A 13,949-nucleotide genomic window follows, 5' to 3' on the forward strand; every position below is an offset into this window, starting at 1 on the left:
ATATGGTCGGCGTCCTGGAAAGCAACCTTTGTTAAACGGTAAGACGGTTAAAACGCTCTATAATCTATATGCTCACACATACCTTTCAGTTTCACATGCGAGCTACGAATGTAACCCCTATAATTACCCCTATATATAAATGGCATAATGCAGTCCGCTTTACTTTCTTTACTTTACTACTTTCTTATATTTTACTGATTATATTATGTTATATTTTATTTCACTATAAATATCATATATACTTTATTATATGCATGTATATACCTAGCCATGCATATGAAGATTCTAGCTTGTTTTATATATTTTCCATCATTCCTGTAGCTCAGCACATCAACATTGTAAGGAATATTATTGAACAATATCCAGAGATTTATTTTGATGAGTTACAGCAGTGGGTAAAATATCTTACTGGAGTCACAATAGCTACAAGCACATTACATGAATACCTTAGAAGGATGGGTATGTCATTACAAAAGGTACAAGTTCATTTGAAAAATTTGAAAAGTTGTGTTACTGCATCAACATTCCCTATTCTGTTCAACAGTTGTCGATAATAGCAAAACAACGTGACGATGTAAGGAGAGCAACATTTAGACGAGCCATTGCAATGTTCAGTCGTCACCAGTTCCTCTTCATTGATGAATCCTCAAAGGATGACAGAACATTTGTGGTATGCATTTTTTCTTGCTTAATATAATATATAATATCTATGAAGTATTACAAAATTTTGAATATATAGTTTGATATTGAGCACTCTTTCTTCTTGTATACTTTACTTAACTGTAATATATATAATATATATAATATATAGGCTGACTTAATTATTGTAGCTAAGTAATTGCTAATTGCTAATAATCTAATTGCTAATTATAAGGTAGCCTTGGAGTATGAATGTGCAAATAATTATGCAAATTACCATACCTTAATTATACCCAAATGTTGCATGCTGTAACGGTATACGTGCTCATTTTTATAGTATTCTTGTAATTATTCCATATTTAAATTTGTTCAATGTAGAGAAAGTACGGTCACAATTTGAAAGGTACACGTTGTTCAAAAAGGGATAATTTTACCCGTGGTACCAGATTCAGTGTGCTTGCAGCCTTATCTATTACTGGTATCGAGGCTGCTCATACAATAGTTGGTGCATACACTCAAGAGTTGTTTGAATTTGCTATGGTAAACTTTGTCATTCCAAAAGTTGGCTCATTTGCAAAACATGAAAAATGTTCCATTATAATTATGGATAATTGTAACATTCATTTTTCTGAGAGAGTGTTCAACCAAATAAGGGAAAAAGGAGGAATCGTTATGTTTTTGCCGTAAGTATGATATTTAATTCATGAAAGCACAAGATTCACTCCTTGTCCTTGACTATTACTACCTTGTATCTTACAGTATTCCTGATTGACCTTATTTTCTATTATTTCTATATCTTGACAGACCATACTCACCTGATATGAATCCTATTGAGGAAGCTTTCTCAGCTGCCAAGGCATGGCTCAAGAGGAATAGGGGTTGCTGTGAAATAAACGCTATTCGTTGCTTTGAGACTGCTTTGTTTCAGGTAAAATTTATTTGGTATTGATTTATGAATAAAAAGCCTTTGTAATAGGATATACAAGGTGTGCATAATTAGACAATTTATGGCGTGCAATAATACATTTGCTTCAACTCAGATTGTATGGTGTTAGTAGGCTAACTTAAGGGCACTACTGCATGTATGAGAAAACTTTTAAAACATCATTGAGGTGTCCCCTTCACAATTCAGCTCGGGTGTTATACTCACTTAGTAAATAAGCTCTTAATTTTTTTACTGGCAACACCCTAGGTGTTAGCAAATATTAAAGCAAATATTAAAGTAGGCCAGCTAGGTTACCTGATTATACCAGCTATAATGAATTTAAGGGGCAGTGTTAGGATGTTACTGTGTGAACTTGAAAAGTTGCTTGCTAACAACTTTGATAAGCAAATTTGTTTGCCAGAAAATCTTATAATAAATTGAATTTACTATTCCATTAAGAGCTAGCTCTCTGATCGACACTTATAGTACAACCCTTTATGTCTTCAAATTGTAAATCTATGGCATAATTAAATAATTACCATAACTATAAGAAATCAATCAAGGTGTCAGGTGTGCTTTACCATCAAGTAGAAATATTTTTTTTCAACTTTGTATCATATATACATATCCATGTACCATATAATTACCAATAACAGAACTGTTTATGAATATAAAATTAATGTTAAAATTTGAATTTTTTTAGATACAACCTAGAAGTTCTGTTGGATTCTTTGAGCATTGTGGGTATTTTGCTTCATGAAAAAAAAACCCAAATGCTTTTCAATAAAGTTAATGTATAGCCTTAGTTTGCCGGTAAATACTGGGTGACCCTAAAAGAATCATATCTATTTGGGTCTCTAATAGCATTATTTAAAGTAACCCTTACATATGCCAGAGAGATTTTTTTATATCTGAAATTCTAAATATCAAGGTCGATCGAAGAATCTGAAGGTTTTCATTCATTTTCAATTGCAACATACATTTCAATGTATACTAGCTCAATAGCTTTTATGCTTTTTTACACTGCATGACATTAATTAAACAGATCACTTTCTTGCAGGACACCCAGTACTCTTCTTAAATAAGTATAACACAACAGTTTTATATGCTATATATATAACATATATCTGTACTGTACTCACAGTATATTAAACACAACATGTCCATATTATTCCATAAAAAAGGTTAACAGCTGTTATCAACCAATTTTTTTGTTGCCTTTACAAGAACATCTATTGTAGTTGGATCTGTTATTCCGATATTACTTAGAATCTGATTTCCAATTTGTTTACGGACAAGACAAGATAACAAGATACCATCCATGTTGTTTTGTTTAAAGTTGGGGATGCATTTTTCTAATTGAATGGACTGAAGGAATTCACAACAATCTTGAAGGTTATACTCATAAATTGGCTTCAGTGCAGGTTTTGTGAGCAGCTTTGTCTGACTATCATAATTTGAGATTGGCGTAGAACTTGGACTTGAACTTGAAGTTGACAATGGAGTCCGATAGACGTCAGACTGGGGTGACCATGCTGCACCAAAGTTTGGTTGTAAACTTGTACTTACTGGCAGACTCCTGGTCATTGAATGCTAAAATACATATGTGTATATATAAAATAGACACAGCTCAATCCCTTGATATACTACATAAAATAGGTGTAGATTAGGTATATTACGTATATACATTATACACAAACTTTTTGCTCTGTCAATTAATGCATATAAAACGATATATACTATACGCATTATCATTACCTGTACAACAATATGTGTTGTTTACATGAGCCTGTTGCAAAATTATTTTAGTTTGGTTTGCATGTATTGCAGTTGATTCAAACAGGGCAGCTGCTCAATTTCAAGTGCATAAAAATACTGACTAAAGCAAGTACCAAGGCTAACATTAGAAATTGGGAGAGGAGTATGTACTTTCACCATGCTTACTGCTTACCTATGAAAAGGTTGTTAACTCAAAATTATTTTTGTCTGCAGTTGATTCATGCTAATGATAATAACAACCATATAATTAAGCCGCAATGCACCATAGTGTGCCCTATTTACTCTTTTTAGTTTTTACTTGACAAATGCCAGATGATTTTGCTTGGCAACAGAAAGCTAGCTCTGGCAATAATGGGTTAGCAACTATACGTTCATTAATAAGTCATACATTGCAACAAGGGAATTACATTTTAGACCAATCAGCATATTTGTTTACATTTTCAGTAAGCCAATCGATTATATAATGCAGAAATCTTGACTACGTTCTTCCAGTATTAAATATTTAGGATTCTGATTGGCTCTGCCTGAAAAATGTAAACAAACATGCAGATTTGTTCCTCCTTGTTATATACATTGCAGTTTTAATTGTCAAAGGGAGAATTTCAGGCATAAAATGTATAAACCTTTTCTCCACAAAGAACAACTTTTTTGTAATTATAGCATTCATACCTGCAACATTGCCATATTTGTATTCATCATTGCCAACATAGCAGTTTGAAAGGTTTCGCTCTTTTGTTGATTTTGCAATATAATTGTTTGCAAAAATTGATTTGTGGTGACATCACCTTTATCATCCTGTTCTTCAGGTTTTTTAAAGCAACCTGAATTTCGATCTTTCGGTGGTACACCAATTTCACTAACATAATCTTTCCAAGAAGGTTCGTCACCAGCACCTTTGGACTTACCAGACATTATCAAGTCAGTCCACAATTTTAAGTGTCTCACACCATATCTTTTAAAGGTACCCTTTTTTTCTAAGTACCTGACAAGATTTATATGGGTATCATTCCAAACTTCATTCACACTTGCCTTTGATTTCTTCGTTTTATCAGTTATATCATATGCATCCATTATCAGTTGGTCTTGATCAAACCCTTCCTCATCATCAAGAAGGTCATCATTTCCAAATGTCAACTGCCTGTTCCTTTTGCAGCCTGTGTTATCTAAAATGTCATAGAGAGTCCCAAATCAATAAGTGGTGGTTCCCATTGCTCTTATTTTTATTTGCTTCACTTTTTTGGAGTAGCAGGCAAATATGCACATGTTATATTACGATGGTTTGCGCAGAAATACAGATGATCCTCTTTGATATTTAGCGCGCTACAGTAAACTAGCTTATACACCTCTTCTTATACTCCTACCCTTATTTGTATCAGTGTATGAAATATATTTTTACATCAACTAGAAGCAATTGGGGCATGAGCTATATAAAAGCTACAACTGAAGAAACACATTCAATTCCTGGATAAGAATTGTAAGATATTTTTACGTGTATTATAATACCTGATGTCTTTGGTTTGTCAACAGTGAAACAAGCAATATTGATCGGCAAAATCTGGCCATTCTTACTGGTATATTCATTTATGGCAAGCATAAAATCATCATCGGTTTTCAGTGAAACACATTGCTTTGTGCCTTTTCTTAGCCAAAACAAGCCACTTGTAGGTACATAGATAGCATCGCCCTCAATTATCCGCAGTCTGTTTGCAAGTTGTTGCACAGTGGACTGCTTTGAGATGTCACGAAGAACATCAGCTGAACTAGACACTCTGATTTGTTTGTTTTTTTGTGTTGCTTTATACACAAATATTTGGAGTAATTTTTCAGCAATCCTGGGAGAGCGTCTGAGTTGTTGTTCATCATCTGAAAAAAGTTTAATTTATTATTAGCATTTATTGAAAGCAACAATTGCCATTATTAAATTGACACAATGGCATTATTTCTAACATTATTCATGCTTTGTGCCTAGATAAAACAAGGAACAAGGTCATTAGTTAAAAAGTGAAATATACCAAAGGTTGTAAACTGTAAATCTTTAAAATTACCTTTGCCTTTGGAATGCCAGTCAACTGCCATAAATATAGTTTGAAATCCGGGGTATTCTCGGACCATTGACCCAACATCCATGTCACCATTAACAGCAACAATACCCTTAGAACGTCCGTGCTTTTTGTAATAAAGTTGCCTGATAATAATGTCCTTACCAGTAGAAAGCTGAACTTGATCTGTTATCATACTTTGCAAAGTCTTGAAATCCCATCCACTAGGCAGTTCGAATGGTGTGGACTCGGCCCCCTTTACCTTTCCGTTTTTCGTTTCAAGAAATAATACCACTTCTCTCTACAGGATACGAATAAGTCAGGACATCAGTGATCGCCTGATCAAATATGATTTATTATATTAATTTTTATTATTCGTGAACATGCAATCATGCATGCATTATTCATATGAAAACTTACTCCCGGGTCTTGTATGATCTGTGTATCCTCTGTATCCGGACAGATCACGGTTCTTGTTTCAAAATATTGATCACCATCTCCTTCTTCAGCATATTGAGATTCCGATTGCCTTATATAATCTCCCTCCTCAGTGTATCGAGATTCCGATTCAACACAATCAGAAATATGCTGAAAAGTCGCCATTTTGACCACGCGAATTTTTGGAAAAGCGAAACTACATGTCAAATTGGCGACCGCGCCTGATGTCAAAAACAACTATCGCCTGCGAGATTTTTTTATCGAGATGGTCGCGTATCACGTGAAACTGCTGTAATTATTATTCTCACTTCCTTTGCTCCTGGGAGTAGTGATGTATAGTGGTTATAGTGGGATTCGTGGGAAATTATAGTGGGATTCGTGTGAAAATTATAGTGGGATTTTGTGTGACGTAATAAATCCACGCGTTTATATATAGATCCACGTGTTTTTATAACACGCGAGTAACGCGTAGATCCACGTAGAATAATGATGTCATATACGCACGTGCTTTAATTTTTATGCACGTGTTTATCTAATTCGACACGTGTTTGTAAAATGTTTAAATGTTGTTTATTCTCATATTATATCATTTCACGATGACTACTGTTTATGATATTATTGTTAACAGAGTTCAGGGCATCATTATTAATCAAATTCAAAGTGATGTCATTAATATAGAATGTCCAAAAAAACAGGATTATGTAAAGATGTTTCGCGGTCTTGGTTGTGTGCCAATTCGTTCATTGGATGTGGATTCTTTTTTCACATTTGTGGTTGTTTTAAGAGCCATCCATTTAGAAATCAACTTGTGCAAGCGTTGAGATTGGTGCTTCTATATATGGTTCAACACATATTAAAGGAGGATATGACGGAGATTCTTATGGACTATATTTATATATGCCCAGGAAAATATTGTGTGGAGGTTCCAATCTATTTTACCTCACCTATATATGAACAATATATAGATACTTTTGATACCATGATTGTTTTGAGAGTACCGAGGGACATGTTTAATTCAACAAAACTTAAACATTCAGTGGTTGTTCAAATTAACAATAAACTTTATGGAATACAGATGGTACAACCATATTATAAAGAGATACGGGATAAAGTTAAAACTCTCTATAATGATATGACTCGTTCAGATATTAATTTTACTGCTCCAGGTTATGTTATTGTACAAGGTTCATCATTTAAAATTTTTTTGTTATGTAATAATGTTGAGAATGAGTTGCATAGAATGTTATGTTTTAGATATACTAAAAGATATGATAGATTAGTAAGGGTATCTTTGAGTTGGTATTTTTCAACCCAATTTGGTTGTGATGTACATAATATACGTTTTTAAAAATACATGTGTTATATAAATAGAATGCGTGTTTTTATATATACATAAAGTCTATGTTTTTATTGTATTTGGTTATTATGTCATAATGAACATGGAGGTTGTATTAAACAAGATTCAAGATGTTATACTTTATAATAAAGAACCTACTGCAAGGGATATTAAGAGTATACTTGCGTCTTTGCAAATTTATATACGACCATTGGATATCGATTCTCTTCTTTGTTTTGTACGTGTTATAAGAGTTCATCCGTTAAGATTCGCGTTAGTACAAGCGTTGAGATTGGCGTTGAGATACTTGGTTTATCATATGTATAGCACAGACGTACGCAAGATTTTTATGGAGTATGTGAATATTCCCCCCGGGAAATATTGTATTGAGATACCTATTTATTTTACAACTCATGAGGCTTCCTTATTTAAAGAATACGCTAATATGTGGAGACATAAATTGGTTTTGAGATTGCCGACGGGGATGTATGATTGCAAAATTATTGTTCAAATTGATGAGTGTCTTTATGGTGTATGTTTAAAGAATCAAAGTTATAAATCTATACGGGATGGGGTTAAGAGTGTTTATATTAATGTTATGGCAGAGAGTATGAATTTTGTTACACAGGGCGTACAATCGCTCGGTTTTTTTACAGCATATAAGGTTTGTGACGGTTTTGATAATACATTGAAGGATATGGTGATTTTTAAAGAACCGAAAAGATGGGATAGAGTGGCCAGACTTATATTAAGGGATATATTTGATGGTCCCTTTTTTAACTCCGAGATATTTATGGACTTGGATTAAGATAAACAAACTAACGCACTTTTAATAAAGTAGTATATTTATGAAAAAGTTGTAAAATACAAATACAAATGTAAAATTGTTTATAAATAACGTTCGTAATATAACCAATTATTTAAAATTTGCAGTTCTGACTTTGGGCAATGTTCATATGCATTATTACATGGTAGGTGATTTCCACATGTCTTTATTATATTGTTTTTTTCATCGTCATTTAAGAATGGATTTGCCTGTATCCATGGAGCATGCTGTGCTGGTTTTGGTGCTCCGAAGATTTCCAAGTTAACGCTCGGTATATTTAATTTAGTCAACAATTCTTTCTCGATTATTCTGCCTTTATAACCAATACAACTTTGTCTGTTGATTCGGGCGCTTGAATAGAATGTGGCGACGATGTTTTCAATTTCGTTTGCTTTATGCATTGTGGCGTTAGACGGACCATTATATGGCAGCTTGTGTATGTTATTTGTTAGACAATGTTTTTTGTCTTTCTCGCTTAGGTGTTTCCATTCGATAGGAATATTGAATAGGTATGACAATGCCTCAGTCTCGCCAAAGAAACACATAGCTTCGGTTTGATTATTTAAATTCAATCAGGCGCGGATCCAGCCGAAAATCTGACCGTGTCATATTGGACTAGAAATTTTCCGGTCAGGGGGGGGGGGTGGGCGTATAGCGAAGGGGCTATGGACCCTCCGAAACAAACATTTTCTAAGCTTTGGTTCTACAATATTCTTCGAATTCAGGGAACGTTTAAAAGCGAATAAAGGTCAAACGCCAAAAAGGTCAAAAAGGTCAGACCGGTCATATTTTAAATTGAAATAGAGTATTTCGTTAAGAATATAGCGGTGAAACTGCATTTCCCGTGTTAGGCAGATGTAAATAACAATATACTTTTGTCTGTACCGACTACCGAAATACAACAGAACCGGTCTGGCCGTTTTTCCGTATAAAGGAGAGCGCCCATAGTTCGGATTAAAACCTAAAAGTCTTACCTTACAAGGACATTGGGTAAAGATTTTCAGTATTTGTCTCTTGGGAAATAGCAGTTTAAAAATTGTCGTTGCAATTGTAAACGCGAGCGAGCGAGCGAAGCCTGTCTTTAGTAATAATTCCATCATGTTGTAGCCTGAAGAGCAATATTTCCCCTGAAATATGCTCGCTTAGATTTGCTTTTGAGAAATTTCGACGGATTCATGTATTAATGCATTCGATTCAGCCTGAATCAGCCAGGATGCAGCGAACAGACCAATTTAACGTGTTATGTATAAACTATATCCGAGTTCGAAGTCGAGAAGTGTCGAACTTTATTGTTTATCATGTTTATTGCACAATCAAAAACAGGCCACCGTGTCGCACCGTGTCGCACCGTGGCTCACGTGGCAAAAGCTTGCCCTGTGATTGGTTTGCTACACTGCACCGTGTCCGAGCGTTACTATATTTAGTAACAATTGCGCAATAATCTGCACGCTGACCGTGTCAACTAGTTGCTGTGATCGCAGCTTCGAATGCACGACTAGCTTCCGAACATACTCGGCACAATTCGGCAAGCTTTCGGCGAATTTTATAGTTCAGTGTTAACTGAACATTCGTAATATGAAACAAGGAATAATAATTGGGAATTTGTTCCCACTTTTAGCAGGAATTGGTAATAATATGACAACGATTACGAAAGATATTACTCAAATTATTTGTTTTAGACATATATTTCCTTAATTTTGGTGTGATTCAAAGAATTAATATGTACTTCTAAATAATGTGTGAATATTAGATTGCAGATGGGAAAATTCTGGATGCGAAAATCTGACCGTGGTACGGTCTAGATCCGCGCCTGTCAATAGACCTAATTCTTTGCAGTAGAACTTTTTATTGATGCGAAATCCGTCCATGTCCATTATCCCGACTAGTTTTTCCATGGCGATAAAAGAGTGTTTGATTTTTAGGATAGATATTCAGTCTTTTTATAGGCTAACATATACAGAAAACGTTCTAAAACGAGTCCTTAGACGTCCGACCGTTAATGTACGCATGCGATTGGTTGTTTTAGTTATCCTTAGGTTATCCTTGCGTTAGCTATAAAAGGCGACAGTCGGAGATTTTAATTCATATCGCCATGGGTCGCAAGAAGAGTTTAATAAGCAAAAACGAGAGAGAGAAAATAAGAAAGAAAAAAGTAAAAGACGAGGAAAAGTTTAATAAGCCTTTGAGTGTTTGGATAAAAAGAAAGTATCCTCAAATTTTTTTTGAGTATTCAAAAGTTTTTCGTGAGGTGACGAAAATGAATCCGCAAGTAAACGATATTACAAAAACTATGGATTGGCAACTGAATTTCTTTAGTGATGGCACTATAGATATGACCTCGTTGAATAATTCAGTAGACGAGGTGAATGACATCATGACTATTGAGGATCAGATTCGGGAGGAAATTCAGCACTTGAAGAAAGATCTAAACAGCCTTGAAAACGGCGAGACGGCGAAAGTTAAGACAGCAGCGGCGGAGATCGAATCGTCAACTACCCGAGGCGAGACGGCGATTGAACAAAGTAATACAAGCAATACCCTTTGTTTTGACGAGTCCGACTTTGTCTTGGCATTACCCGATTTACCCGAGAGCGACAGCAGACAAACGCAAACAACAATAACAAACGCGGAGGACCCATTCGAGGATATAAAAAAGTATATCGAGGACTTAGATTTTGAGTGTTTCGGTGATGATGGTAATTTTGAGGATGATGATATGGATTTTTAAAAGTAAAGACATTTTACTACTGTTAAAACATAAACATTTTAATATTGTTTTATTGTTGTATTATTGAAAAATATATATTTGAAAAAGATATATTGTTATTGTTATTGTTATTACTACTATTATTCGGGTTTTTCCCTTTCTTTATTTTATTACATCATTGGTTTTGAGTTGGGGATTTCCCTTTTTCTGTTTTACTGCGTCATTAATAAATTAGAGAGGGTCAGGGTTTTTTACTACTCGTATTCTCGCCAAATTATCTTCACAGCAGAAGGGTTGTTTCTGTGAGGTAGATAGGAATTTTTCGATTCCTTTTTCATAAAGAAAGCCGTCTTCTTCTGAGCAGATAAGTTTGCAATTATCTACTTGATCACAGATCCAAAACTTTCCGTTCTTGGAGACTATAGCTTCTTTCTCATGTAAACACTTCATTTTGAGGTAATGGACTGACTTGTCTCCTTATATTTATACTTTTTCAGTGCACGAGTTTTTTAAAATTAACACGTTTTAAGAATAAAAAGCATGTGCACTGAGATTAAAACACGTGTGGATAAGTAAAAACACTCAAACTAAAATAAAAGCAAGTTCAATAAAATATAAGCACGTGTTAGTTATGTATATAAGTAGAGCGATTGACGTTTCACCACAATTTTATCGTGGGGGATGGAGGACGATTTGCAAAGGGAGATTGACAAATTTAATAATAGTGACGATGAATGGATTTGGGAGATAGATGATGATGCAATTTTTTATTCGGATAAAAGTTTTTTGCGTTTAATTGATGATGATGATGATGATGATGATGATTGGATTTGGGAGATAGATGATATACAAGTTGGTTCGGGTGGACGAAAACGAGATTTTGATGAGATGAATAATGATGAACAAATTGGAGGACAAGATAATGTAAACGAGGGGGCTAGTACAAGTACGAATACGGGACAGAACAAAACGAACAATGTTTCTAATTATGTAATAGAGAAGATTAATGAGATTAAATCAAAGAAGTTTAAAACTAAAGGTATTGATTACAGAGTTCGTTTTAGTAATGAGAATGAAGAACTCAATATTATTCAGGAGTATGAACGCACACAGGAAATCTTTGAACAATTAATTAACGACATTACTAATGGAATGAAAGAGAACGATCAAGTACATTTTGTTTTACGTACACCTCAATTAAGTAAACCTATATCATTACCATTTATGCAAGTTTCTCGTTTTACTCCTGAGAGGATTTTTTCTCAGGTTGAACGTGTGGTACAATCCAATCAACATTTCAATTTAAATGATACGGTAATTGCAGATATTGTTCATGTTGAGATGCCATCGGGGTCAGGAAATTTTAAACGAAACCATATTAAACTTTATAAACATCTAGAAGCAAAAAAGTCGGTGGTTGTTATAAAGAATAATGATAATTTATGTCTTGCTACAACATATAACATGTATCGGTCATGGGTCATCGGTATGTGTTGATAGTCAAATAGTAGCATTTTTCTTATATATAGTCAATAAGTTATCGTCAGACAAGTTCGTGAAGTATATTTAAATAAAATAACAAGAAACTTACTGCTTCTAATGGTTGTTTATCATCTCCATCATCTAAGCGATCACTCCTCTTGCCATTTCTTTGCCCCCTTCCTCTTGAAGGTGTCTGTGTTGTGCCAGTGCTTAGATAATTTTCATTCAACCTCACAAAGGCAATTATAATCATCTGTTGGATGGAACAAGTATGTGAGGATCATGCTACAATAATTTTGTTTTGGCTGAAAAAAAACTTATGCAACCTTGAACTTTTACAAGTGTAATGATAGCTGGAAGTGTGGTGGCAATTGTATTGTTATAAAAAATATAATTTTTTTAGGGATGCAGTATAATAGAGCTACATTCAGATATCCTAATTGAGAATTTTGTATAAAATAAATTTAATAAACTTTATAAAACAGATCATCAACACAGCACCTTCTAGATCGGTAGAAATCAAAGTTTCTAAACATGGCAAATTTATGATCATTATGCAAGCTTCTATATATAACACATCCTGTGCGTGGAATGTGCGCCAAATTTAAATAAATAAACCGGTAGTAAAACGACAGGCTGACGCCATTGCCATGACCAGCTATATAGAATAACATAATATACAGCTGTAGTTGAATTATTTTCCGTCTATTCAAACAAATAATTGCATATATCTATAGATTTCATCGCGTTAATATTAACATAAGAATACATAACACACTTTCAATAATCTTTCAAAGACTATAACAGAATATGCGCTAAAGTCAAGCTTGCCAGGGAATTAAAGCTTACCTTACATAGCTACATAAAGTCAAACTTACCATGGAATTTTAGGACTCGAGCAGCGTAGGTTTTAGTTGCGCATCCTAAATCCAGCGGGAACTTTCCATGCTTGTTAGCCCATTTTGAATAGTCCTTCGGCTGTACTGGCCAACGTACTAGGATTTCCTTCTTCATGACCCAATCGTTGTTGTTAAAGGAAGACTCATCCTCGCTTATCATCCAATGACTTTCCCCCACATCACAGCTACTGTCTTCACAAAACTCGTACATGGCAAATTTCATCGTCATTTGGCAAAAATATTGCTTTAAAGTTGAACTTTTTTATCGTAAATATAAAGGCAATCGAAAGACGCTGAAGTATTGAATGTCAAGTGTCAACTGTCAACGCAAATTACGCATGTGGGCCATGTGGCATGCATGGAGTGCTGGGAAATGTAAATGAGGTCATACATGAAGACATTGATTGGTCACAATCGACGCGTTGCCATGGGAATATCCAATCTGAAATACTGATCTGATTAGTTAATGACCACACTGCCACAATAACACAACGAAAAATTCCACAACAATACTGCTACTGCTCTGAAAGATATTTTATGTTTGTATGGCGGAAACCTTAATTATTTCTTAAAAGTCTTTAAAATGCCTCATAGGGGCCCATACAAACAATACGAAGTAGATTCAAGTATTGCAGTTCCAAAATCTACTTTACATGACAGGCGTAAACGGCGTTTAGTAGAGGTTAATATTGATGATCATGTCGAAACTCATCCTGATCCTTTGGCTTTGAATAATGAACAAGTATATTTCGATGATTACGATTTGCAGGTACAAGCTTCACTGATATATATTTAGCGTTTATGTAAGAATGTTCTTGTTCAAGTTTACTTTGTGAACAGGGTTAATAAAAGTCTAATAATTTAAACCCTTTATAATTT

The 13,949-nt window shown here is 34.4% G+C and overlaps 2 protein-coding genes across 2 annotated transcripts; both read left to right on the forward strand.

Moving 5' to 3' along the window:
- The first annotated feature begins 455 nt into the window (after window positions 1-455).
- On the forward strand, window positions 456-1,326 carry LOC114535964. Its single transcript, XM_028557304.1, has 3 exons — window positions 456-476; window positions 545-670; window positions 1,018-1,326. The coding sequence occupies exons 1-3, from the start codon at window positions 456-458 to the stop codon at window positions 1,324-1,326; spliced, it is 456 nt and encodes a 151-aa protein (XP_028413105.1).
- A 10,044-nt stretch (window positions 1,327-11,370) lies between these two features.
- Window positions 11,371-12,186, forward strand: LOC114535965. The gene has a single exon (XM_028557305.1). The coding sequence runs from the start codon at window positions 11,371-11,373 to the stop codon at window positions 12,184-12,186; it is 816 nt and encodes a 271-aa protein (XP_028413106.1).
- The last annotated feature ends 1,763 nt before the right edge of the window (window positions 12,187-13,949 follow it).

This window comes from Dendronephthya gigantea, unplaced genomic scaffold (genome assembly GCF_004324835.1).
Source record: "Dendronephthya gigantea isolate DGI-Jeju-01 unplaced genomic scaffold, DenGig_1.0 000128F, whole genome shotgun sequence".
NCBI classification, from domain to species: Eukaryota; Metazoa; Cnidaria; class Anthozoa; order Malacalcyonacea; family Nephtheidae; genus Dendronephthya; species Dendronephthya gigantea.